This window comes from Chaetodon auriga, chromosome 1 (assembly GCF_051107435.1).
Source record: "Chaetodon auriga isolate fChaAug3 chromosome 1, fChaAug3.hap1, whole genome shotgun sequence".
Lineage (NCBI taxonomy): Eukaryota > Metazoa > Chordata > Actinopteri > Chaetodontiformes > Chaetodontidae > Chaetodon > Chaetodon auriga.
The window spans coordinates 33,156,767-33,182,500 of NC_135074.1; the positions used below are offsets into that span (position 1 = coordinate 33,156,767).

The following is a 25,734-nucleotide window of genomic DNA, read 5'->3' on the forward strand; positions in this document are numbered from 1 at the left end:
TCCCTCAGTCTGTCTGCAGTCTGTCTGTCTGTCCCTCAGTCTGTCTCTCCCTCTGCAGTCTGTCTGTCTGTCCCTCAGTCTGTTTCTCCCTCTGCAGTCTGTCCGTCTGTCCCTCAGTCTGTCTGCAGTCTGTCTGTCTGTCCCTCAGTCTGTCTCTCCCTCTGCAGTCTGTCCGTCTGTCCCTCAGTCTGTCTGCAGTCTGTCTGTCTGTCCCTCAGTCTGTCTGTCTGTCCCTCAGTCTGTCTCTCCCTCTGCAGTCTGTCTGTCTGTCCCTCAGTCTGTTTCTCCCTCTGCAGTCTGTCCGTCTGTCCCTCAGTCTGTCTGCAGTCTGTCTGTCTGTCCCTCAGTCTGTCTGTCTGTCCCTCAGTCTGTCTCTCCCTCTGCAGTCTGTCTGTCTGTCCCTCAGTCTGTTTCTCCCTCTGCAGTCTGTCCGTCTGTCCCTCAGTCTGTCTGCAGTCTGTCCGTCTGTCCCTCAGTCTGTCTCTCCCTCTGCAGTCTGTCCGTCTGTCCCTCAGTCTGTCTGCAGTCTGTCTGTCTGTCCCTCAGTCTGTTTCTCCCTCTGCAGTCTGTCTGTCTGTCTGCAGTCTGTCTGTCTGTCCCTCAGCCTGTCTGTCTGCAGTCTGTCTGTCTGTCCCTCAGTCTGTCTGTCTGCAGTCTGGAGTTGTTCCACGTTCATGGCGTCCCGTTGGCGCCGCCGTCGTTGCTGGAGGAGCCTTTGTTCTGTAAAGACTGTTAGACTTGATAAAGTTGTGTATTTTGACTGGTCCCAGCGGCTGTTTGTCCTCTTCTTGTCGTGTCTTCCGGTCTGTCTGAGCTGGTCTGGGATCAGATCCACTTACTGTACATGTGTGTAAATAAGGCCACGGCTGAGCTTCTGCTTTCTGATCTGAATAAACATGAAAAGTGACGTCAGGTTCGCTGAACGGTTCTGTTTCTGTTTGACCTCATTGATCCTTCGGAAAAATGATCAGATCAATAAATGATGGGAATGATGGAAGATCGATCAGTCTCTGGTAAGTCCATCGGGGTTCAGGACCGAAGGCCTGACGAGGTCACTGTGACCTCGCTGCAGTCTCCGCCCACTCAGTGTTTGATTGACAAGTGGGAAATGTAGTGTGGAAACGCTGCGGCCAATCAGAATGAATCTCACCTTCATGACTGCTCTTCACCTGGAGGACCTGAAGGAAGGAAGGAAGGAAGGAAGAATCCTTTCTCTCCTCTACATGTGATGCAACACAGCTGCACACACACACACACACACACATACATACACACATACATACACACGCATATACAGGCAGACACACAAACATACATAAAGAAGCACACATACACACACAAAATGAGCTCATTTAAAGTTAAGAGATTAAAGATTAACTTAAAGTTTAAGTTAAGTGAAAATTTGTTTCTGTGAAAAGAAAAATGAACATTTTGGAGATTTAAGTAAAAATTTAATATTTCTCTGAAAAATGTTTCACGCTGCCCTTCGTCTGTATCAATACATCTGATCATGAAGAAGATCACAGTGCAGTCATCATCATCATCATCATCATCATCATCATCATCATGGGGTATGTTTGCATAGCGGCGTTACAAAGTGCTGAAAACATCAAAACAACAAAGAAGAAACAAAGTGAAACCAGCTGAAGAAGTGATTGATTATCTGTTATTGATCAGCTGATCGTCGTGTCCACACTGTCGGAAAGTTTCTTCTGATAAACAAAATGTTTTCTTCCACACAGGAAGTGATGTCATCTGAAGGTGTGAAACATGAACAGCTCATATTGACTCACGATCAGTGAATTATTGATCCAGGAAGCAGAAATGAAGACGAACATAAACGTCACTTCAGTATTGATCCGTGAAGTTCTGATCGATTCAGTTTGTTAAAGCACCGTTTTATCAGAAGAAGAAGCACAAAGAGCAGAAAGTGCAGCTGACGATAATACGTGATAACAACAACAACAACAACAACAACAGTAACAGTAACAGTAACACTGCTGCAGTGAGTCTGTAAACGAGGTCGGTCTTCTTCATGTGCAACGAGTCAGAACAACAACAAACAAAGTGATGAAGAGGTTTCCAGGGTCTTCATCGCCAGTTTCCAGCTGTGTTCAGATCAATCGATGTGTGTATTGACGAGTGGCTGCGCTGGTTCTTCATCATCATCATCATCATCATCATACTCAGTCATAACGCTGAGTTCAATGTTCATTTGAATGAAGCAGAAACTCACAAAAACAGTTAAAACTGATGATCAATATTCAAATTCAATCATTAGATTTCCTCGTTCAAATTAACTCATCAATGAAGAAACAAGGATTCGAGGAAGAAGGTTCGAGGATTTCCTCGTTTGGCTTTGAGTTCGTAAACGCATCGTTTGAAGTGAAACGTAACTCGTTAAGAGCTTTAACGAGAGGCATGAGTGAGTGAATGAATGAATGAATGAGTGAGTGAATGAATGAATGAGTGAGTGAATGAGCGAGTGAGCGAATGATCTCGTCTGGACGGACTGAACCAACATGAAGCACATGAAGAGAAAACTGAAGACGAAAAGTTTCAGATTCAAAATGAAAATCAACTCGTCTGTTAACGAGCTTTTAACTCAACAAACAAACAAACAAACAAACAAACTTCTCAAAAAGCTTCAAGAAAACAGAAGCTCCAGAAACCAGGAGACAGTGAACGCCTCAGTCAGACTGATCAGCAGGGATTTTTCTTCATCATCATCATCATTTTAATCATTCATCATGCTGATGAAGATGATTAGAATGATGATGATGAAGATGATGATGAAGATCAGCTGCACATGGCTCAGCTGTGACACGAACACACAGACTGACCAATAAGGAGCTTCTGATCAGCTCATTGGCTTGTCGTTCATCATCATCAAACTCACTTCAGTGATGAAGGTCAGAGTCGGAACTCTTCCTCGTTAATGAGAAGTTGTAAATATGATCAATAAACAGCCAATAGGCTGCTGACAGAGATGCTAATTAGCAGCGAGCTAAAGGAGAATCTGTGTGTTAATACAAAGTATTGATCAGACGCCAAGATGTTTCCACATCAAAATCAAAAAATCAAAATCAAAAAATCAGAATCAAAAAATCTAAATCAAAATAAAGGACTCGATGGCATTAAAGACATGACAGTTCACACACACACACACACACACACACACACACACACACACACACACACACACACACACACACACACACTCTGGAGGCGCTCTGTTCTCTTCTTCTTTGCTTCTTTTCCGTCTCCTGTGAAATTATAAAACCTGTTTTTGATCTTCATCACCACAAACAGAAATCAGAAGACAAACACCAAACATCTCCTACATCTACACACAGGATGGAGGTTAAAGACACGCAACAGACGACCTTCGTCCAGCTGAGCAGTGACATCATCATCATCATCATCATCATCATCAGCTTTGGTCAAAGGAAAAGACACAACCTGCCCTCTGCTCCTCATCCTCATCATCATCATCAAGTACACTGTCATCTTCAGCTCACTGCATCTGCTGCTGACGGCAGTGAGAGTCCAAAACCAGAGGAGGAGGAGGAGGAGGAGGAGTAGGAGGAGGGCGTGCAGGAGGTAAGGAGGAAGATTCGAGCTGAGTGAGAAGCAGAGAAACTTTCCTGAACAGATTCAGTACGAAGACGTTTTCTTCTTCCTGCTTCCACACGTTTGTTCTGTGCCAGAGGAGGAGGAGGAGGAGCAGGAGGAGGAGCAGCAGCAGGCTCCGCCTACAGCAGCGTGCACCTGAAGAAGCTCTTTTTGGAGCGAGGCTCTGTGATCTTCAGCGGCCCGCCTCCACCTGACGGGCTGCTGTCACTCTGCAGGAGAAACAACACAAAGGGTCAAAGGTCACAGACGAAATCTGGACCCATCAGGGTCAAGCGTGACAGATGACTGACAGCTCTGCCCAGGGGTCAGAGCCAATGAGAGGGTCAGCTCAGGTGGCCATGGAGTGTAACACACACAGGAAGCAAAGTAACTGAGTACTTTCAGAAGGTAATATGTAATCTGTGTGTGTGTGTGTGTGTGTGTGTGTGTGTGTGTGTGTGTGTGTGTGTGCAGCCGAGGACGGCTGTGATTGGTCGAGGACAGGTCTGTCTTTAACTCACCATTTTTCGGTTCAGTCTGGTCATGATGTCTCTTCCCAGAGTGAAGAAGGCCTGCGGAGACAAAGACGCTTGAGTCAAGGTCAGAGGCGTCCCTCTGTCTGTCTCTGTGGACACATGACGCTCGTCACTCACCTCCTCCACGTTGATGCCGGACTTCGCGCTGGTTTCCAGAAACTTGATCCCGTAATCGATCGCCAGCTGAACGAAAGACGAGTCCGAGTTAAACTTTGAGACGTCTCAGAGCTCCTCGCTCCGCCTCAGCTCCTCCAACAAGGAGGCGCAGCTGAGGAGCGACTGACAGTTGGTCATTAGTTTAGAGTTGTTAGCGTGCTGCTAACGTTAGCATGTGATCTATGTGACGTCCGCAATGAGAAAAAATGTCTTCATCATCACTGCTGTCAGACACCTGAGTGTCATTTCTCTGTGGTTGTGTTGGTGGAGATGAGACGGAGCGAAACATTAACCCTGCACCGCCTGACGACAACAACAACAACAACAACAACAACAACAAGACAGTTTAACCACAAACACACACACACAGGGTCAGGGGTCAGGGGTCAGGGGTCAGGGGTCGCTCTGCGTGAAGGACACTGACCTTCTCTCCTCGCTCTTTGGACACTTGTCTCTTGTCGTTCATGTCACATTTGTTTCCCAGAATCATTCTCTCCACGTCTGAGGACGCGTGCTGAAACAAACACGGAGCTCGTTACTGTCGCCAGCTCGTCGAGTCGATCAATAAACATACATCAATAAACAGGAATGTGATCGGGTCCAGTCTGTCCCAAACCTACACCGAGGCTTTTAAAAACTGATTCCAGGTGATGAAATGTCATTTCTTCTTCACTGACAAAACAAACATCAGGTGTTTGACATGATGAGGAAATCATAGAAGAAGAAGTCACATGACGTCATGTGACGTACCTCCTCGATGTTGCGTATCCAGTTCTTGATGTTATCGAAGGACTTCTCGTTGGTGATGTCATACACCAGCATGATGCCCTGGAACACAGAAGACAGGAAGTGACTGAAGAGGAAGTGACCTGAGTTTCTGCTGTCCAGTGATGAACCTTTGAATCCTTTGAAGTCCGACAGGTTTGGACGTCTGCCCTCATAATGTCCAGGGACAATAACTCCAGAGTCCCATGTGAAAACATTCGTCTCTACACTCTGTTTTCTCTGCTTCTCATGTCGCCCTCTCTCTCTCTCTCCTCTCCTGATTCAATGAATTCTGAGTTTATTCACACCAAACCAGAGTCAGTGATGATTGTTGGAGCACTGAAAGATGAACCAAGAGGGTTTTGGTGACTTTTATTTGGTTTCTGTCAGATGGAATGAAGTTTGTTTTATGGTATTAAATCGCTGTTTTTGTGAATGGAGTCTGGTGGCATTGGTGAGAGTGATAGAACAGCTGATTCTGGAAGGTTTGTCTCTGCAGGATCCTCTCCAGCAGATCGTCTGAGGCTGCTAACACAGACCTGCTCAGGTCATCTGCGTGACTGACACACGATCCGCCCAATAGCAGAGAGATGAACGGAAGGGGGCGTGTCTTACCATGGCTCCTCTGTAGTAGGCTGTTGTGATGGTCCTGAACCTCTCCTGACCTGCTGTGTCCCTGCAGGAACAGGAAGCAGCATCTGTCAAACACAGCTCTGACATCTGATCTGTTTCTCCTCATCAATTGAATCATTGATGAGATTGCTGGAATCATTGATCAGGCGTGGCTCTGTATCCCACTCACCAAATCTGAAGTTTGATTTTCTTGCCGTCGAGGTCGATCGTCCTGATTTTAAAGTCGATTCCTGAAACACAAGAAAGATGCAAGCGTGAGGCACAGCCGGCGTTCTGCAGCGCCACCATCAGGACAAACACGCAGCTGCACGGCTGCTACCGAGAGACAGTCATCAGGATGCTGTTTGTACTGTGTCTGCGTGGAGACAGATGCAGACAGACGGAGACAGATGGAGACGGATGGAGACGGATGCAGACGGATGGAGACGGATGCAGACAGATGGAGACAGATGGAGACAGACGCAGACAAATGGAGACAGATGGAGACAGACGCAGACAGACGGAGACAAATGGAGACAGACGGAGACAGACGCAGACAAATGGAGACAGACGCAGACAGACAGAGACAGATGGAGACGGATGGAGACAGATGGAGGCAGACGCAGACAGGCGGAGACAGATGGAGACAGACGGAGACAGATGGAGACGGATGGAGACGGATGCAGACTAATGGAGACAGATAGAGACAGACGGAGACAGACGCAGACAGACGGAGACAGATGGAGACAGACGCAGACAAATGGAGACAGACGCAGACAGGCGGAGACAGATGGAGACAGACGGAGACAGATGGAGACAGATGCAGACAAATGGAGACAGACGCAGACAGGCGGAGACAGATGGAGACAGATGGAGACAGACGGAGACAGATGGAGACAGATGCAGACAGATGCAGACAAATGGAGACAGACGCAGACAGGCGGAGACAGATGGAGACAGACGGAGACAGATGGAGACAGATGCAGACAAATGGAGACAGACGCAGACAGGCGGAGACAGATGGAGACAGACGGAGACAGACGGAGACAGACGCAGACAGGCGGAGACAGATGGAGACAGACGGAGACAGATGGAGACGGATGCAGACTAATGGAGACAGACGCAGACAGGCGGAGACAGATGGAGACAGACGGAGACAGATGGAGACAGATGCAGACAGACGCAGACAAATGGAGACAGATGGAGACAGACGGAGACAGACGCAGACAGGCGGAGACAGATGGAGACAGACGGAGACAGATGGAGACGGATGCAGACTAATGGAGACAGATAGAGACAGACGGAGACAGACGCAGACAGACGGAGACAGATGGAGACAGACGGAGACAGACGGAGACGGATGGAGACGGATGCAGACGGATGGAGACAGATGCAGACAAATGGAGACAGACGTAGACAGATGGAGACAGATGCAGACAGACGGAGACGGATGGAGACGGATGCAGACGGATGGAGACAGATGGAGACAGATGCAGACAAATGGAGACAGACGTAGACAGATGGAGACAGATGCAGACAGACGCAGACAAATGGAGACAGATGCAGACAGATGAAGACAGATGGAGACAGACGCAGACAAATGGAGACAGATGCAGACAGACGGAGACAGATGGAGACAAATGGAGACAGATGCAGAGAGACGGAGACGGATGGAGACAGATGCAGACAGACGGAGACAGATGGAGATGGATGCAGACGGATGGAGACAGATGCAGACAGATGGAGACAGATGGAGACAGACGCAGACAAATGGAGACAGATGCAGAGAGACGGAGACGGATGGAGACAGATGCAGACAGACGGAGACAGATGAAGACAAATGGAGACAGACGGAGACAGATGGACAGACATCATCATGTCTGCTGTGGTGCGCAGGTGCGTCGATGTTTCAGGACACCTTTGTGTTTCTGTGTCTGTTACAGATTGAATGCGTCACTTTGGACGGATGCGCTGTTAACATCCAGCAGACGGCAGTAATGCAACTCTGATGGACACCAACAGCCGTAAAACACAACAGAAGAAGAAGGCAGCCGCTGTCATTGGTCATCGACACGCATTTCTGTCCACACGCATTTCAACATATTTGACTCGATGAAGTAACCGACTGACAGACGTCCAAAAATCAGCAGACATCAAGCAGCTGCTCTGAGCTCGCCCTTAGCTTCACCGCTAAAGCTAACGGTGAGCTCAGCTTCACCGCTAAAGCTAACGGTGAGCTAACACCTTGCTCCTCTTGGGTGCACAGGCCACTGACAAACATCCTCCATCTCACTCTGTTCTCCCGAGCTCTCCCGAGTTGAGCCCTCTCTTCTGCCTCTACGCTTCCTCTCCAGCTGTTCCTGCGGCGACCTCTTTCCCGTTTCTCCTGGGGGTTCATTTCAGGGCTTGTCGGGGGATGTTTGTGGCAGGTTTTCTGAGGGTGTGGCCAATCCAGCTCCACTTCCTCTGTCTGATTGTAAGTCTATGGTTTGTTCTTTTCCACAGGTCTGCGCTGTTGACTTGGTCTTTCCACCAGATTTCCATCCTTCTGAGGCAGGTGTTGATGAATGTTTGCAGTCTGTGTGTTGTGTGTTTTGTTGTTCTTCATGTTTTGGATCCATACAGCATTACTTGTTTGACGCTGGAGTTGAAGATGCGTGTTGGTGGAGATGTTTTTTGAGCTCCACATCTTTCTGAGCATGTTCAACACAACAGTTGATTCTGCTTCTAATGTCGGCATCTGTCCCTCCCGTGGTATCTACAACACTGCCGAGGTAGGTGAAAGCTTCTACCTCCTCTAGGGGAGGTGCTATTCAAGAAGATGGAGCTTCTGGTTTTGGAGTGGATCTCCATCACTTGTGTTTTTGTTGTATTGGGAGTGACACCAAGTTTTATTGCAGTTTGTGAACATCTGTCTGTCTGAAGAACTGTACCATCCACAAATTCAAGATCATCCAGCTGCTCCCACATCGTCCACTGAATTCCATTTCTCTTCCCTCAGACCCAGTCAATAGCAAGGAGGAAGAGGAATGGTGACAGAAGACATCCCTGTTTGACGCCTGCCTTGGCTTCAAAGCTGGTGCCATCATACGAGTTCTTGATAAGGTTTACGAACTTGGTGGGGATTTTGCCTCCGTGTTGTCCGATCCAGGCTGACTTTTTCAAAATCAATGAAGTTCATGTACAGGGACGTGTTCCATTCAATAGACTGCTCAATGATGATGCGTAGTGTTGCTATGTGGTCTGTGCATGAACGATCTTTCCTGAATCCTGCTTGCTGGTCCCAGAGTCTCTTGTCTACAGCTTCCTGAAGACGGTTGAGAATGACCCGACTAAAGACCTTACTGGGCACTGAAGGTAAGGTGGCAATGAGCGCAGCGACAAACGATGAAGCTAACGATGAGCTCAGCGACAAACGCTGAAGCCAATGATGAGCTCAGCGACAAACGCTGAAGCTAACGATGAGCTCAGCGACAAACGCTGAAGCTAACGATGAGCTCAGCGACAAACGATGAAGCTAACGATGAGCACAGCGACAAACGCTGAAGCCAACGATGAGCTCAGCTTCAACGCTGAAGCCAACGATGAGCTCAGCTTCAACGCTGAAGCCAACGATGAGCTCAGCGACAAACGCTGAAGCTAACGATGAGCTCAGCTTCAACGCTGAAGCCAACGATGAGCTCAGCGACAAACGCTGAAGCTAACGATGAGCGCAGCGATAAACGATGCAGCTAACGATGAGCTCAGTGACAAACGATGAAGCTAGCGATGAGCGCAGCGACAAACGCTGAAGCTAACGATGAGCACAGCGACAAACGCTGAAGCCAACGATGAGCTCAGCGACAAACACTGAAGCTAACGATGAGCTCAGCTTCAACGCTGAAGCCAACGATGAGCTCAGCGACAAACGATGAAGCTAACGATGAGCTCAGCTTCAACGCTGAAGCTAGCGATGAGCGCAGCGACAAACGCTGAAGCTAACGATGAGCTCAGCTTCAACGCTGAAGCTAACGATGAGCTCAGTGACAAACGCTGAAGCTAACAATGAGCTCAGCGACAAACGCTGAAGCTAACGATGAGCGCAGCGACAAACGATGAAGCTAACGATGAGCTCAGCGACAAACGATGAAGCTAGCGATGAGCGCAGCGACAAACGCTGAAGCTAACGATGAGCTCAGCTTCAACGCTGAAGCTAATGATGAGCTCAGTGACAAACGCTGAAGCTAACGATGAGCGCAGCGACAAACGATGAAGCTAACGATGAGCGCAGCGACAAATGATGAAGCTAACGATGAGCGCAGCTTCAACGCTGAAGCTAACGATGAGGGCAGCGACAAACGCTGAAGCTAACGATGAGCGCAGCGACAAACGATGCAGCTAACGATGAGCTCAGCTTCAACGCTGAAGCCAACGATGAGCTCAGCGACAAACGATGAAGCTAACGATGAGCTCAGCTTCAACGCTGAAGCTAGCGATGAGCGCAGCGACAAACGCTGAAGCTAACGATGAGCTCAGCTTCAACGCTGAAGCTAACGATGAGCTCAGTGACAAACGCTGAAGCTAACGATGAGCTCAGCGACAAACGCTGAAGCTAACGATGAGCGCAGCGACAAACGATGAAGCTAACGATGAGCGCAGCGACAAATGATGAAGCTAACGATGAGCGCAGCTTCAACGCTGAAGCTAACGATGAGGGCAGCGACAAACGCTGAAGCTAACGATGAGCGCAGCGACAAACGATGCAGCTAACGATGAGCTCAGCGACAAACGCTGAAGCCAACGATGAGCGCAGCGACAAACGATGAAGCTAACGATGAGCTTAGCTTCAACGCTGAAGCTAGCGATGAGCACAGCGACAAACGCTGAAGCTAACGATGAGCTCAGCTTCAACGCTGAAGCTAACGATGAGCACAGCGACAAACGCTGAAGCTAACGATGAGCTCAGCTTCAACGCTGAAGCTAACGATGAGCGCAGCAACAGACGCTGAAGCTAACGATGAGCGCAGCGACGTGGTGCAGGACCTCATTGATTAGGGTTAGGTTAGACAGTATATATACTGTATACACAGGCACAGCACATATACACAGACACAGTATATATACTGTATACTCAGGCACAGTAAATACACACAGACACAGTATATATACTGTATACTCAGGCACAGCACATATACACAGACACAGTATATATACTGTATACTCAGGCACAGTAAATACACACAGACACAGTATATATACTGTATACTCAGGCACAGTACATATATACAGACACAGTATATATACTGTATACACAGACACAGCACATACACACAGACACAGTACATATGTACAGACAGTATCTACAGAGTATAAGTACACAGATACAGTACACAGTGAGGCGACCTGCAGCCGGACAGTTTTCTTCTTCTTCTACATCGATGAATCTTGTGTGTGCAGTGTGACATGGTAAACTCCACCCGCCCTGAGGTGCGTTTGTTTCTCAGCTCTGAGCGTTGATCTGTCAGCGGACCGGGTGGGACTCGGTGTGGTTAAAGAGGAAGTCAAAGATATTTTAAACAAACAAATGTGACCCAGAGCTCCTTCCTGTTTCTGAGCAGAGAAAATGTGTTTCCACGAAGCGGCGGAAACATCGCCTGGCAGCTCGCTTTCCTTCGCCGTTTCCTGCTCAGAGGAGCCGTTTGTGACGCTGGTTCAAGCCCCCGGACCGGCTGTGGAGGCCTGAGGTGGACGAAGCTCGTCCCAGTTCTCCCAGCTCACACTCACCCTCTCTGCTACTGTTTCCCAGCTCGACCAGCTGGATGCTGGTCCTATCCCTGATCGGCTCTACCTGCTGCAGTGTCCTCGAGCAACACGTTTAAGCAGCAGAAGAAGAAGAGCAGGAATCCTCCAAGTCCAAAACAACGACCGAACAAAAGACGATCTGAACGATCTGCAGGTCGTTTTCTCACCTGAGGCCCAAAACATCAAGATACACCTGCAGGAGGTGTGAAGACCACCATCATTCACACCTCCTTCACCTGCTGGATCAGGTTGAAACCAGTAACGTGAGCCAGGTCTCACCTGTGTGACGCTGCCAGCGGCAGGAAGTCACCTCATAAATAAACACAGTGTTTGTGAAGTTGGTTGTTTGGTGTCAATCAATCAACACAAACATGGAGGACTTCCTGTTTACAACGTCAACAAAACTCCACTTTTAATCTAAAAACAACAAAAACACAAAAGGACTCAAGCGTTCATGATGACTGATTGATTGACTGATTGATTGAGTGACTGATTGATTGATTGACTGACTGATTGATTGACTGACTGACTGATTGATTGACTGATTGATTGAGTGACTGATTGATTGATTGACTGACTGATTGATTGACTGACTGATTGATTGACTGATTGATTGATTGATCTCTGTTCGACTTCTTCTGCACTCACTGTCATCAGGAAGTGAAACCCTGCTGGTTGTCAAGGAAACGTGCAGCAGAGCAGGTCATTGACCTCCTCTTCCTCCTCAATCAATCATTGATACTCTTCATGTTTATCATCTGACTGTTATGTCATACTTTTATTTTGTAGGGCGTGGACGCTGGTGCTTCCTGCATGTCCGTCCTGAAGAGGAGCTCCTCCTCTGCGCCTCCTCCTGAGCTTTCTGTCTTCTTCCCTGATGAAGAGTTTTTCTTCGTTGAGGTGTTGAACAGATTTCCTCCGAGGAAACAAATAAAACGACTCGACCGCAGATTCACCAAGAACACACACACACACTCTCTCTCTCTCTCTCTCTCTCTCACACACACACACACACACACACACACACACACACACTCCTCTCTCTCTGTGTTTCCGGTGTGTCAGAGCGAGCAGTGTGTCTCCTCTGTCTTCCTGATGGAAGCAGGAAGTGGGAACTGTCTTCTACATGAACTCCCACAATCCTCTGCTGCTGTGGTCAGACAGAGGACGCACTGTCACCATGCTGCCAGGGTCCCGTGAGAGTCAGCTGACCTCTGACAGTGTGTGTGCATGTGTGTGTTTGTGTGTGTATGTATGTGTGTGTGTGTGTGTGCGTTCTGCCTCAGTGTGCTGAGCTTCAGGTCTTTGTGTGTTTGTGTCCTGATGACCTTTGACCTGTTGACATCTCAGATACTACAATCAGTACAATCAGTCTTTTTGTCTTGTTTCAGTCAGACGTCTCATACAGTCTGTGGACAGTCTGTAGACGGACTGTGGACAGTGTGTGGACGGTCTGTGGACAAATTGTGGACAGTGTGTGTAGGAGGTTTGTAGACGGTCTGTGGACGGACTGTGGACAGTGTGTGGACGGTCTGTGGACAGACTGTGGACGGTCTGTGGACAGTGTGTGGATGGTCCGTGGACGGTCTGTGGACTGTCCGTGGACGGACTGTGGACTGTCTGTGGACGGTCTGTGGACGGACTGTGGATGATGTGTGGACAGTCTGTGGACGGTCTGTGGACAGTGTGTGGACGGTCTGTGGACGGACTGTGGACAAGAACGTCTTTGTATTAATTCACTTGTCGTCTTAGAAAACTTCTCAGAAGCGTAAAGAGTTCAGGACAGACAGAGACTTCAAAGATCCACATTCAGCTAAAGGACACAAGACAACAGAATAACAAGAGGAGGATGACAAGAAGACAACAAGGAGACAACAAGGAGACGACAAGACAACAAGAAGACGACAAGAAGACAAGAAGACGACAAGAAGACAACAAGAAGACAAGAAGACAACAAGGAGACGACAAGACGACAAGAAGACGACAAGAAGACAAGAAGACAACAAGGAGACAACAAGAAGACGACAAGAAGACAAGAAGACAAGAAGAAGACAAGAAGACAACAAGGAGACGACAAGAAGACAAGAAGACAACAAGAAGACGACAAGAAGACAACAAGGAGACGACAAGACAACAAGAAGACGACAAGAAGACAAGAAGACAACAAGGAGACAACAAGAAGACGACAAGAAGACGACAACAAGACAACAAGAAGACGACAAGAAGACAACAAGACCACAAGAAAACAACAAGAAGACAACAAGACAACAAGAAGACGACAAGAAGACAACAGGAAGATGACAAGAAGACAAGAGGAAGACGACAACAAGACAAGAAGACAACAAGAAGACAACAAGACAACAATAAGACGACAAGACAACAAGAAGACAACAATAAGACAACAAGACAACAAGAAGACGACAAGAAGACAACAGGAAGATGACAAGAAGACAAGAAGAAGACGACAACAAGACAAGAAGACAACAAGAAGACAAGACAAGAAGACGACAAGAAGACAACAGGAAGATGACAAGAAGACAAGAGGAAGACGACAACAAGACAAGAAGACAACAAGAAGACAACAAGACAACAATAAGACGACGACAAGAAGACAAGAAGAATGTTTGATTAGGAACCAGCTGATGTTTCAGACCACCAACAACCTGCTGAGAGGCTGACTGAGCCAGACCTGGACAACCTTCACCAGCACCATCATCACCACCACCACCATCATCACCACCACCACCACCACCACCACCACCAGCAACATCATCAGCACCACCACCACCACCATCACCAGCAACATCACCAGCACCGTCACCACCACCACCATCATCACCACCACCACCACCACCACCACCAGCAACATCATCAGCACCACCACCATCACCATCACCACCAGCAACATCATCAGCACCACCACCATCACCATCACCACCACCGTCACCATCACCATCACCACCATCACCACCAACACCATCACCATCACCACCACCGTCACCATCACCATCACCACCATCACTACCACCACCATCACCACCACCACCACCACCATCATCACCACCATCACTACCACCACCACCACCACCATCACCATCACCACCACCGTCACCATCACCATCACCACCATCACTACCACCACCATCACCACCACCGTCACCACCATCACTACCACCACCATCACCACCACCACCATCACCAGCACCGTCACCACCAGCACCGTCACCACCGGCACCGTCACCACCGTCTCACGCCTCCTCGGAGATGTTCAGCCATCGCAGAGGTTACTGAGCTCAATGATTCAATTTGTCCCCTGAAGGACATTTTGTCCCCTGAAGGACGGACACGGTTCAGCAGACGTTTTGAAGTGAAACCTTCCAATGAACCGAGTCGTTCAGGCTTTCACCTACGGCCTGAATCGACGCCGAGGCTCGAGGCGTCGGGATCTCGGGGACTTTCCGCCGCAGACAAACCTGAAACCGCCGTTTGAATCAGGAAGTAAAGTGAGCGAGTGAGAAGTCGTTCAGAACTGAGAGTCACGACCGCGTCACCACTTCCTGTGATCACCGAGGAGTCAGACATCACACTGAGAAGTGTCTTCAGCTGGATCAGTCCATCAGTTCATCCATTGACAGGACATCAATCAGCACAGATCTGATTGATCAATCAGCACAGATCTGATCGATCAACATTCTGTTTTTGTACCATCAAACTGTTTCACTGTGTTTCTGAAGTTTGAATCCTCGTTTACAAAAGTCCACCATGAATAAAGTGAGCTATCATCATCAGCACCATCATCATCATCGCCATCACCACCATCACTACCGTCATCATCATCGTCATCATCATGGTGTCAGTCTTCAGGAGTCTCTTCAGACCCACAGAAGACATCATTCCAGTGTCTCACGTGGTCAGTAAACACACCTTTAGCTGTTCCTCCTTTAACTGATCATCAAACCGCCACTGATGAGCTAATCAATAGACCTGATCAGTGGGGTCAAAGGTCACCTGGCGCTGGGCTGACACTGACCAGCGGCCGTTAGCTCCGAGGCTAACACCACGCTCGGTTCCGGTTGCAGCTCCCCGCCCGGCGGGTCGTTACCGGGTTCACGCACCGTCAACCCGGCAGGGACTCACCGATGGTGGAGATGAAGGTGGTGTTGAAGGCGTCCTCGCTGAACCGGAACAGCAGGCAGGTTTTACCGACGCCGCTGTCGCCGATCAGCAGCAGTTTGAACAGATAGTCGTATGTCTTCGCCATTTCCCGCCGTCTGTCCCGGTACTCCCGGTAAATTAACGGAACCTCCGGCCTCCTCAAACTCTCCGCAAACCACCGACACTGCTGGCTTTACTGGGAACACTGGTTCCGTACAGGGTTCTACTGAAACAGTACCGCGAGGGAGCAGGAAACGCTCCAGCTTCAAGCTACCAGAACACACCGCACCAAACATCCGGTTCGGGCTTTTCAGAATAAAACACTTTAAAAAAACACCCAAAACGACTCTCGGTTTCTCTGTATTAGAGACACTTATTCAATGTGAATTCTTTATCACAGCTCGTGATGAAAACGTTCTACTTCCTCTCAAAGTGTAAATGAGCAGTTACAGATGAAAGTTACTCCATTAATCAATAAGTTGCTTCTTTGCATCTTTAAATTAAACCAACAATAAAACTAGTATCTCGTTTAAGACTTGACGTCTTACTGTTATCATTCTGCCTGTTTTTGTTAGGTAATGGTTGATCTTTCATTATAGTTAAAAATGTCTTGCTTTTCATTCAATGTGTTCATTGAGATTTGGGTTTAATTATTAGATGTGAATATTTATTCTTTGACAGTATCCTTTAAATATTCAGTCTGATGACATTATTGAAGGGCTGTTATTTGATTTTGAGCTTTTATCGTGAGATGTGACAATTAATTACTGCAGTCTGACATCATAAATGGATTTAAGTCACAGAAATTTCAGAGCGTTTGCATTTACATCACATGATCGTGTGTGTGTTTCATGTCTGTTGTATGTATTCAAAGTTTTCAGGGAGAAAATGTCCATGTTTGACATTCAGTCCGAGTTTGAAGGAGCTCCATGAAGTGTGAAATATTTAATGTTTGCAGTTAAATATGTCAAGCAGACGTTAGCTGGGATCCTGTTAGCCTCAGCTAGCTGCTGCTGTTACAACAAACAATTTGAAAACCTCCTTTTACCTGAAGAAACATGTGGCCCACCTGAGCAGTTTACAGACCTCAGGTCAGATCGTAGCGTCACTCTACTCTCTCACTGTGGAGTCGTTCACATGTTCTACATCTTACACGTAAGAAAAGCCTGATCTTTTATTTTGAAGGCAAAGCTGCCATGCGGTCCGCTCGTCTCTGGCAACTTGACGCATTCAGGAAGTGGGGGCGTGGGCCCGTGACGTCACCTGAGTGATGGGAGGTGGGCTGTCAGTTTGAGAACTTTCGTGGTTCACAGAGACAGACACATCAGATCATTGACCTCTGACCTCATTTCCCTCAGAGAGACGCAGGATTTGTCTCTTCAGGTGTCCTTCACCTCTCAGCTTACCTGCAGCTCCAAGAAACTCTACCGAGTCAGTCATGAGGACAGCAGACTGATAGACAAAACCCAGGGGAAAAAGCCCACAGGACATGGTCTGGACTGAGACAGCTGGACAGAGACTTTAATGAGGACATGTCCCCACATTCTTTGTGGAAGCTGCACCGTCAGGTCTGCAAGCCAATAGGATGAGAGCAGGGTCCCCATCGTGAGCGCTCCGTCTGATTGGATCAGATCTGAAGCGTCTTCAGCTTTAACGTCCCGTTGTGGACATGATGTTCGTCTGATAAAACCATGTTTCAGTGGACAGTCAGAGGACACCACCCAGAGGCTCCAGTCAGAAAGACTGTAAAGACAGGAGGACACGTGGATGGACGAAGGCCGTCAGGAGTAAAGAATGCAAAATGAGGACAGATTGTGAGACAGCAACACGAGCTGAGGACGAAGACTTGGCTCAGTCTTGGTTGTGTGAAGGTGCAGAGACAGACACAGCAGCGCTCTCTTCTTTTACATCTTTTATCTTTGAGGAGCTCTGAAACTGAGCAGCATGAGACAGAAACAGGGGACAATAAATAAGACGAGCTTTCAGTTGAACTGCGTCACTGTTAAAAAAGAACAAATGTCCAAACTGTCCACACAACGAAGCAGAGCTGATATGAGGATTACTATGAATGTATGATGAAGATACTTTGAGTAAAAACACTCCATTCCAACTTGGTCATGTGACATTTGTGCGTATGTTTCATTGTGTTAACAACTCATGTAGCTGCTGCAGAAGCCCCGCCCCCTCCACATCATCATCTCATTACAGCAAAAACATGTTTTCTGTGTGTGAGGACAGTAGAAAGAGCAAAAGCTACAGCTGACTGTGTCCCTGCAGCCCCAGAGACATCAAAGCAGTCAGCGGGCGGGGGGAGGAGGGTGGAGGGGGGGGAGGAGGGCGGAGGTGAGGCTCTGCATTGCGGTGGATCAGGCGGCGGAGACTCGGGCTCCCACAGCGGCTTCACTGCAGCTTCAGTCCAGATCCCGGACACGCCGGCAGATGTCGTCCGTAAACTCTGAGCACTTGGAGTTTCCTCCCAGGTCCTTCGTCAGCACCTGAGGTCACCACACAACACGTTTCAATGGTTACAACATTTTAGATCCAGATCTGCAGAAATGCTATGAAACACAGGGTAGCATTGAAGCAGAGAGACATCAGGACGGACGCTGAAGGAACAACTGACACAGCGTGTGCTGAGAGACTGACAGAGGCTAACGGAAGCTAACGGAGACTAACAGAGGCTGACAGGCTAACTAGACTAACAGAGGCTAACAGAAGCTAACAGAAGCTGACAGAGGCTAACAGAGACTAACAGAGACTAACACAGGCTAACAGAGGCTGACAGAGGCTAACAGAAGCTAAAAGAGGCTGACAGAGGCTGACAGGCTAACTAGACTAACAGAGGCTAACAGAAGCTAACAGAAGCTGACAGAGGCTAACAGAGACTAACAGAGACTAACACAGGCTAACAGAGGCTGACAGAGGCTGACAGAAGCTAAAAGAGGCTGACAAGCTGACAGAAGATAACAGAAGCTACTAGAGGGTAACAGAAGCTACAGAAGCTGACAGAGGCTAACATAAGATAACAGAAGCTAACAGAGGACAACATAAGCTAACAGTGGCTAACAGAAGATAACAGAGAACAACATAAGCTAACAGAGGTTAACAGAGGCTGACAGAGGCTAACAAAGACTAACAGAGGCTAAAAGAAGCTGACAGAGGCTAACAGAGTCTAACAGAGGCTAACACAGGCTAACAGAGGCTAACACAAGCTAACAGAGACTAACAGAGGCTGACACAGGCTAACAGAGGCTAACACAAGCTAACAGAAGCTGACAGAGGCTAACAGAAGCTAAAAGAGACTAACAGAGGCTGACAGGCTAACTAGACTAACAGAGGCTAACAGAAGCTAACAGAAGCTGACAGAGGCTAACAGAGACTAACAGAGACTAACACAGGCTAACAGAGGCTGACAGAGGCTAACAGAAGCTAAAAGAGACTAACAGAGGCTGACAGAGGCTAACAGAGACTGACAGAGGCTAACACAGGCTAACAGAGGCTGGCAGAGGCTAACAGAAGCTAACAGAGGCTAACACAGGCTAACAGAGACCAAGACAAACTCACAGAGGCTAACAGAAGCTAATAGAGGCTGATAAAGGCTGACAGAGACTAACAGAGGCTAACACAGGCTAACAGAAACTAACAGAAGCTGACAGAGGCTAACAGAAGCTAAAAGAGGCTGACAGAGGCTAACAGAAGCTGACAGAGGCTAACACAGGCTAACAGAGGCTGGCAGAGGCTAACAGAAGCTAACAGAGGCTAACACAGGCTAACAGAGACCAAGACAAACTCACAGAGGCTAACAGAAGCTAATAGAGGCTGATAAAGGCTGACAGAGACTAACAGAGGCTAACACAGGCTAACAGAAACTAACAGAAGCTGACAGAGGCTAACAGAAGCTAAAAGAGGCTGACAGAGGCTAATAGAAGCTGACAGAGGCTAACAGAGGCTGAGAGAGGCTAACAGAAGCTAAAAGAGGCTGACAGAAGATAACAGAAGCTAACAGAGGGTAACAGAAGCTACAGAAGCTGACAGAGGCTAACATAAGATAACAGAAGCTGACAGAGGGTAACAGAAGCTACAGAAGCTGACAGAGGCTAACATAAGATAACAGAAGCTGACAGAGGACAACATAAGCTAACAGAGGTTAACAGAGGCTAACAGAAACTAACAGAAACTAGCAGCAAACGGTCAAACAGTTAAAGTGAAGCAGTGTGAAAGGCTGAATGTTGTCAGTGAGAATCAGGATTCATTATTTCTGAATTCATTATTGTTTCTTGTCTCTTTTCATGTGGACGACAGACTTTTTCTTGTCTCTTTGTCTCTTCTCTCGCTGTGTTTAGCTTCTTCAGTGTGAAAACCGGGCTGGTCTGAGGTCAGCGGAACAAATCAACCATTCCAACTTGCTGGAGCACAAAGGAGCATCACCTGTGTCACCAGCGTCACCTGTGTCACCTGCTTCAGAGTCTCACCTTCTTGTCTCTGATGGTGTCGAAACAGGCCGTCTGGATCTTGTTGCCGTAGTCATGGAGACCCATGTGGCGCAACATCATGACAGCACTGAGCAGCAGGGCGGTGGGATTCGCCATGTCCATGCCGGCAATGTCGGGGGCGGTGCCGTGAACCTGCAGGTGGAGCAAACACACGTTCCAGAGAGTTCATCTCACAGATTATCAAACAGCATTTCTCTCTTTGTTTCAGACAGACTAGAAAGATTTCAGTTTGTATCATTTCACTTGAAGAAATTCTTTGTCATCCATTGATTTATTGATGAACAGACGGTCAGTGATGGAGTCTGCAGCTGCAGCATCATCTGCTTCAGCGCAGACGTTCAGTCGTGTGTCGTCTGCATAGAAACACGCTTTGTGCTCTGTAATGACGCCACCCAGTGGCAGCATGTAGAGTGACAACGGTAATGGACCGATCAGCTCCCTGCAACCTCAAACTGACGTCACGTTTGTCAGACGCATGATCTCCAAGACTGACGTCCAACTCTGTGCCTTTGATGTTTGTTTGAAACCAGTTTAACACTCAGTCAAAGTTTGATCAATCGATGATCAATCGATGGCACTGAACCCTCTAAAGTGAGAAGTTCAACGGTGTGACCTTTTCTTTGACGAAATAACTCAAACACAGAATCAAACTAACCGATTCGAATATGGCGACTCCGTTGGCGCCGATGTTCCCGCTGGGGGTGACTCCGAGTCCTCCGATCAGACCGGCGCACAGATCACTGGAAGACAAAACAGAACGCTGAGTCCTCACAGCACCAATGAAGACAAAGACAAATGCTGTTCACTGACAACAAACTGACCTGAGAATGTCTCCGTACAGGTTGGGCATGACCAGTACGTCAAACTGGGTGGGATCCTGAACCATCTGAAAGTCCACACCATCAGGACACGTCAGAACAAAAAAAGGGTCAATTCTTACAACGATCCCAAGAGAAAACACTGAATGCTCAATGAAACTGATTTAACATGAGATCAACTGTAGACTGTCTGGATCAGTCTGGATCTTTGAGTCCGGTTCAGTCTGTTTGAGTCTGGTGAGCCTGGTTCACTTTAGTTAAGTCTGGCTGGACTCTGGCTGGACTCTCTTGTTGTGTTCAGGGTCAGAACAATTGATGTGTGTGAATCAGCTGATGGACTTACGTTGAGGCAAACCGTGTCCAGGTACATCTCGGTGAACTTGATGTCTTTGAAGTTTTCGGCCACCTCGCGACATTTCCTCAGAAACAGACCATCTGACATTCGCCTGCACAGACAGAGTTCATGACACAGCGCCCCTTGCTGCACCGTTACCTGTGACTGAGACATTACAGGACACACCTTCCTGACAGGTCTGTGTAATGACCAATGACACGCTCCTCTGTCTGTGATTGGTCAGCTGCATGCAGGTGCAAAAGTGGGCAGGGTTTGAACTTCTTCTCAGCTGTCTTTTCATTCTTCACTCTTCTTTCATTCTACCACTTCTCACGTCAAAAGCTGAGTGATGAATGCGTCTGAACATTTTCTAAAAGACGGACCCTGAACGCATCGGAGCGACTTCCTGTCCGACAAACATTTCCACATCCTTCAGTCTAAACTACAGACACACACACTGTCTCTGCTGGTCTGTGGACACGTTCATGTTATCGTACATCGACCTACAATAACGAGGCGTTCATTCAGGTGTGACGCACCTCAGTGTTTTCACTCAATCCTGGTAGAAGCTCAATGTTCTGATGATCAATAAAAATCCTTTGAATTTAAAAAGACATTTAAAAAAACATTTGGATGAAAATATAAAATAAGCTGTCAAGAAGTTTAAAACCAGTTGTGATTAGGGCTGGGCGATAAAACGATAACGATATGTGTCGCGATAGACACGTAATCAATATCAATAAAAAATGCGTTCGATAGAACATTCGATAATTTTTTTTCTTCATCGGAAGAAACCAGAAGTTGCGAAGCGAGGTTGGTTGCATGAACAAAGGCACTCGCTCTCTGGTAACCAAGCAATGTAGGGAGTGATCACTGATAACTGGGAGTGACACGCTAACAGCCAATCATGTAACAGTATCACGTTCGGTTGCCCCATCGCGTTGTCTCGTGTTTGATTCTTCGCGAGGAGCGAGATGAGAAATAGAAAGTGAGCGCTGCAGCGAGCGAAGAAATTGACGATAAAACAGGGACTGTAACGTAGAGTCCTGCAACGGGCCGGGTACCTGCGGATATCCGACGGGTACCCGCAATTGACGGGTACAAACGGGTGGAAAATATGCATTTATAATTTTACGGGTACGGGCGGAACGGAACCAAAAGCGGGCGGGTAACATTTTATTGTGTCATGAAAATCACTAGTTTCAAGCAGCATGACGCAGCGAAGACGCTGCGCACCGCGCAGCACGCAGCACGCAGCACGCAGCACGCACTCTGACCTCCAGTACATAAACACACCCCGGCAGCAGCGCGTGCGCGCGCGGAAATAACAACAAAAACAGCATGGAGGAGAAGGAGATACGAGCTAAGTTAGCAAGCGGTGAATATGAAATAGTGGTGCGTCTGTGTGTGACTAGTCAGTCTACTACTGTAAGACTTCGCTGAGAGCGTTAATGAAGGCCGCTGCCATCTTGTGTTAAAACAGGCTTGAAAAAATAAAGCTTTTTTTTTAAGTGAGAGACCGTCTGTTGTAGGCTATTTAGTGCATGTAATCATAATTTGATGTAATCACGGGTAACGGGTCGGTTCACGGGTCTGATGATTGACGGGCGGGGCGGGCACGGGTTTCGAAAATTGGACCCGTGCAGGACTCTGCTGTAACGTATGCAAGACCGTCGTCCCCACCAAGACCAGTTAATACCACAAACTGTTTAACCACCTTCGCCGCGCTCACCCTTCAGAGCGCAGCGTATTCACCACCGTCCAACAACATCTGCTACCGCAGCACCGCCGCACAAGCAGCAGACCGCCATGCAGAGGTGCTCTGCTTCAGCGCCTTATGACAAATCATCTAAAAGGCACAAAGACGTAACGGAGGCAGTGGTATCACATAGATAAAGACGTGCTCCGCTGAGCACTGTGGAGAAGACAGCTTCAAATCTCTTACACGTTTTTTTTTTTTTTTTTTAAGCACACTTGCAATTAAAATATAATTGAATAGTTCACGTATGTTAAGAGTTACTAAAGTTACTCGGATGTCTAGGCTGGTTTTATAGCTCAATCAGTGTTACTGTCTGTCATGTTTGTTTTTTTGTATGTTACAGATGTCAGGTCTACCTCAGTTTCTGCTGTTTACTGCACATATTTGAAATTATTTTATTCACCAGAAGGTGAATCAGCTCGTGAACTTCCTGCCACTAAACCTGCAGAAAAAAAGTTGTCAGGTTTCTCTCTGTTTACATTTTTACACTTTTATTGACATTTATTATGTGAGTGTTTTCCATGGTCGTGTTGACATTTCCTTTCCTTTCTGCCTTGATAGCTGAGGGGATTATAATCAGAGGAAGGTTAAATTTAAAATAAAAATGTTTTTTTTTCTCCTGGTCCTTACTATATATATAGATAGATATAAGATATATATAAGATATAGATATATATATATAGATATAAAACACTTATATCGTGACACAGTTTTCAGTCATATCGCCCAGCCCTAATTGTGATATTCAAGAAAAACTGCAGTGGTGTATTAATACTGTGCTGTGAGCAGGACCTTAGAGGGAAGTCTCTGAACCTGCTGGACTCACATGATGTTGGCCTTGTGGACGGCCGTCACGCTGCTTCTTTGGTTGTTTCTGGCATATTCGAAGGCGTACTCAGCGATGCGTCTGCTGGCGTTCTCAGTGATCAGTTTGATGCTCTGAACGACGCCGTCGACGATCTGCAACAACAAGACCAGACAGGAGCTTCAGAGCAGAAAGACCACGAGATCCCAGATGATCACACCAGATAGATCCCGGATGATCACATGACACCCTGAGTTTAATCTGCTTCCATCCAGGTGGAGGCGTCACCTGCCTGAAGGTGCAGCAGAGGCCTCTCATTCCTTCAGGCTCTTTAAACAAACATGATCTGGACTCTGACTCTTCTCCATGAAAACCACTGAAGTGACGTCCACGTCCACGTCCCACTACGAGTCTTATCCCTAAGTGGATCATGATAAGAGACATGACAGCAAGAGACGCAGTCAATGAGCGCGTTTCCTGCGTTCATGCACGACACTGAAGGCTGCATCACAGGTGTGACTAAGGTGAGGGGACAGACAGTGGAGGGATGGGAAACACACAAACAACAATGGGAAGGAAAATGGACTGAAGTTCATCAATGGGAGTGGAGAACCACTGACAGGAAGTGACATCACACATGAATGTCTACTGCCAGCTGAAAGATCCATTTGGTCATGATTTAGTTCATTTATTAAATGAGAATCAGACAGACTCTGGATTTCGTTTGGATGCTAAGCTAAGCTAACACTTTCCCTCTGCTTGCAGTCTTTGTGCTAAGCTATGCTAAAGATGTTGTCCATCTCTGGATGGAGAGATGAAGCTGATGTCTGTCTTGTTTTGATCCAGATCTGAGCTGACAGTGTGAACACAGACTGATCCACATCAGGACTCAACAGGTGGACAGGTGAGAGGTTCAGGAAGCGTCAGGGTTTCAGTGTACGACTGAACTGCTTCCTCCTTCTTACCCTGAAGACGAGCAGGAGCAGAGCGTCCTGTCTGTAGCAGCTAGCTGACCTACAGGAACACAGGTGAGGAGGGCAGGTACACCGTCATCACTTCAGCTCACACAGGTGAGATCACCTGCATTAGCATTAGCATTAGCACAGCTAGCTGTGTTCATTGAGGAGCTGAAACATGTCCGACCGTCGACATCAATCCTGAAGTGCACAGACGATGACCACCAGAGATGCTGTTGACAATCAGACCGATGAACAGTCATTGGTCCTTTTGTCGAGAAGCTGCTGACTAACAGCAGAAAGCCTGAATGAGTTCAGACGTGTCGCCTCGTACGCCGTCCCGTCCACTCACCACGTGTTCGATGCCGCTGTACTCGCCCTCTGTGTTCTCCCGGATGGTGACCAGATTGACGTCAGTGTACGGAGTCTTGTAGCCCTCGATGGAGACGCAGGGTCGGACGTTAGCGTAAAGGTCAAAGGTCTTCCTCAGCAGCAGGTTCATGGAGGGGTGACCGGCAGCAATGGGGGTCTTCAGGGGTCCTGGAGGAGAGAACGTTCAGGCTGGAGTGCCACCTTAAAGAAAACTGTGCAGCGCAGCTCAGGTTTACACACATCAGCAGACCTTTCAGTCCGATCTTGCTCTTGTCCATCGAGTCTTTGGCATCAGGAGGGATCATCCATCTGCCGCCCGGTCCCTTTATCGCCGTCACGTTCCTCTCCTCCCACCTGATGGGAGCCTGCAGGTGGAAAAAAAAAAATCACAGGTTTAAAGGCACAGCCACGTTTTTCAATGTGCTCCGCCTGCTCACACTCACCTTAGCAGCTTCAAAGATCTTCATGACAGCAGCTGAGATCTCTGGTCCAATCCCATCGCCAGGAATCAGAGTGACTGTCTGCATCTGCAGGGACACACAGACAGGTAGAGAGACAGGCAGGCAGACACGTAGAG

General features: G+C 47.7%; 2 protein-coding genes across 2 annotated transcripts in view; both read right to left on the reverse strand.

The window, feature by feature from the left end:
* Nucleotides 1–1,220: 1,220 nt before the first annotated feature.
* On the reverse strand, nucleotides 1,221–15,889 carry LOC143323940 (ras-related protein Rab-8B). The gene is made up of 8 exons (XM_076736131.1): nucleotides 15,603–15,889; nucleotides 5,875–5,935; nucleotides 5,688–5,748; nucleotides 5,058–5,135; nucleotides 4,732–4,821; nucleotides 4,269–4,334; nucleotides 4,137–4,187; nucleotides 1,221–3,845 (listed from the first exon to the last, which is right to left on the reverse strand). Exons 1-8 carry the CDS (start codon nucleotides 15,724–15,726, stop codon nucleotides 3,756–3,758), a joined length of 621 nt encoding a protein of 206 aa, XP_076592246.1. The 5' UTR covers nucleotides 15,727–15,889; the 3' UTR covers nucleotides 1,221–3,755.
* A 1,630-nt stretch (nucleotides 15,890–17,519) lies between these two features.
* The window catches only part of LOC143323851 (isocitrate dehydrogenase [NAD] subunit alpha, mitochondrial), a 13,029-nt gene continuing 4,814 nt past the window's right edge, over nucleotides 17,520–25,734 (reverse strand). The window contains exons 3-11 of the mRNA XM_076735977.1: nucleotides 25,601–25,684; nucleotides 25,408–25,522; nucleotides 25,138–25,325; nucleotides 23,851–23,984; nucleotides 21,275–21,377; nucleotides 20,935–20,999; nucleotides 20,769–20,853; nucleotides 20,093–20,245; nucleotides 17,520–18,115 (exon numbers count right to left, since the gene is read on the reverse strand). Coding sequence (XP_076592092.1) covers nucleotides 18,032–18,115; nucleotides 20,093–20,245; nucleotides 20,769–20,853; nucleotides 20,935–20,999; nucleotides 21,275–21,377; nucleotides 23,851–23,984; nucleotides 25,138–25,325; nucleotides 25,408–25,522; nucleotides 25,601–25,684 — 1,011 coding nt within the window. The 3' untranslated portion in view covers nucleotides 17,520–18,031. The remainder of the gene's footprint in view (nucleotides 18,116–20,092; nucleotides 20,246–20,768; nucleotides 20,854–20,934; nucleotides 21,000–21,274; nucleotides 21,378–23,850; nucleotides 23,985–25,137; nucleotides 25,326–25,407; nucleotides 25,523–25,600; nucleotides 25,685–25,734) is intronic.

Bases quoted from the DNA above. Each gene is read 5' to 3' on its own strand.
- LOC143323940 (XM_076736131.1), bottom strand. From the start codon at position 15,726: ATGGCGAAGACATACGACTATCTGTTCAAACTGCTGCTGATCGGCGAC. The intron at 5,749-5,874 runs GTGAGTGGGATA...CTGTTCCTGCAG, and splicing joins AAAATCAAACTTCAGATTTG to GGACACAGCAGGTCAGGAGA. The intron at 3,846-4,136 runs GTGAGTTAAAGA...TTTCTCCTGCAG, and splicing joins CCAGACTGAACCGAAAAATG to AGTGACAGCAGCCCGTCAGG.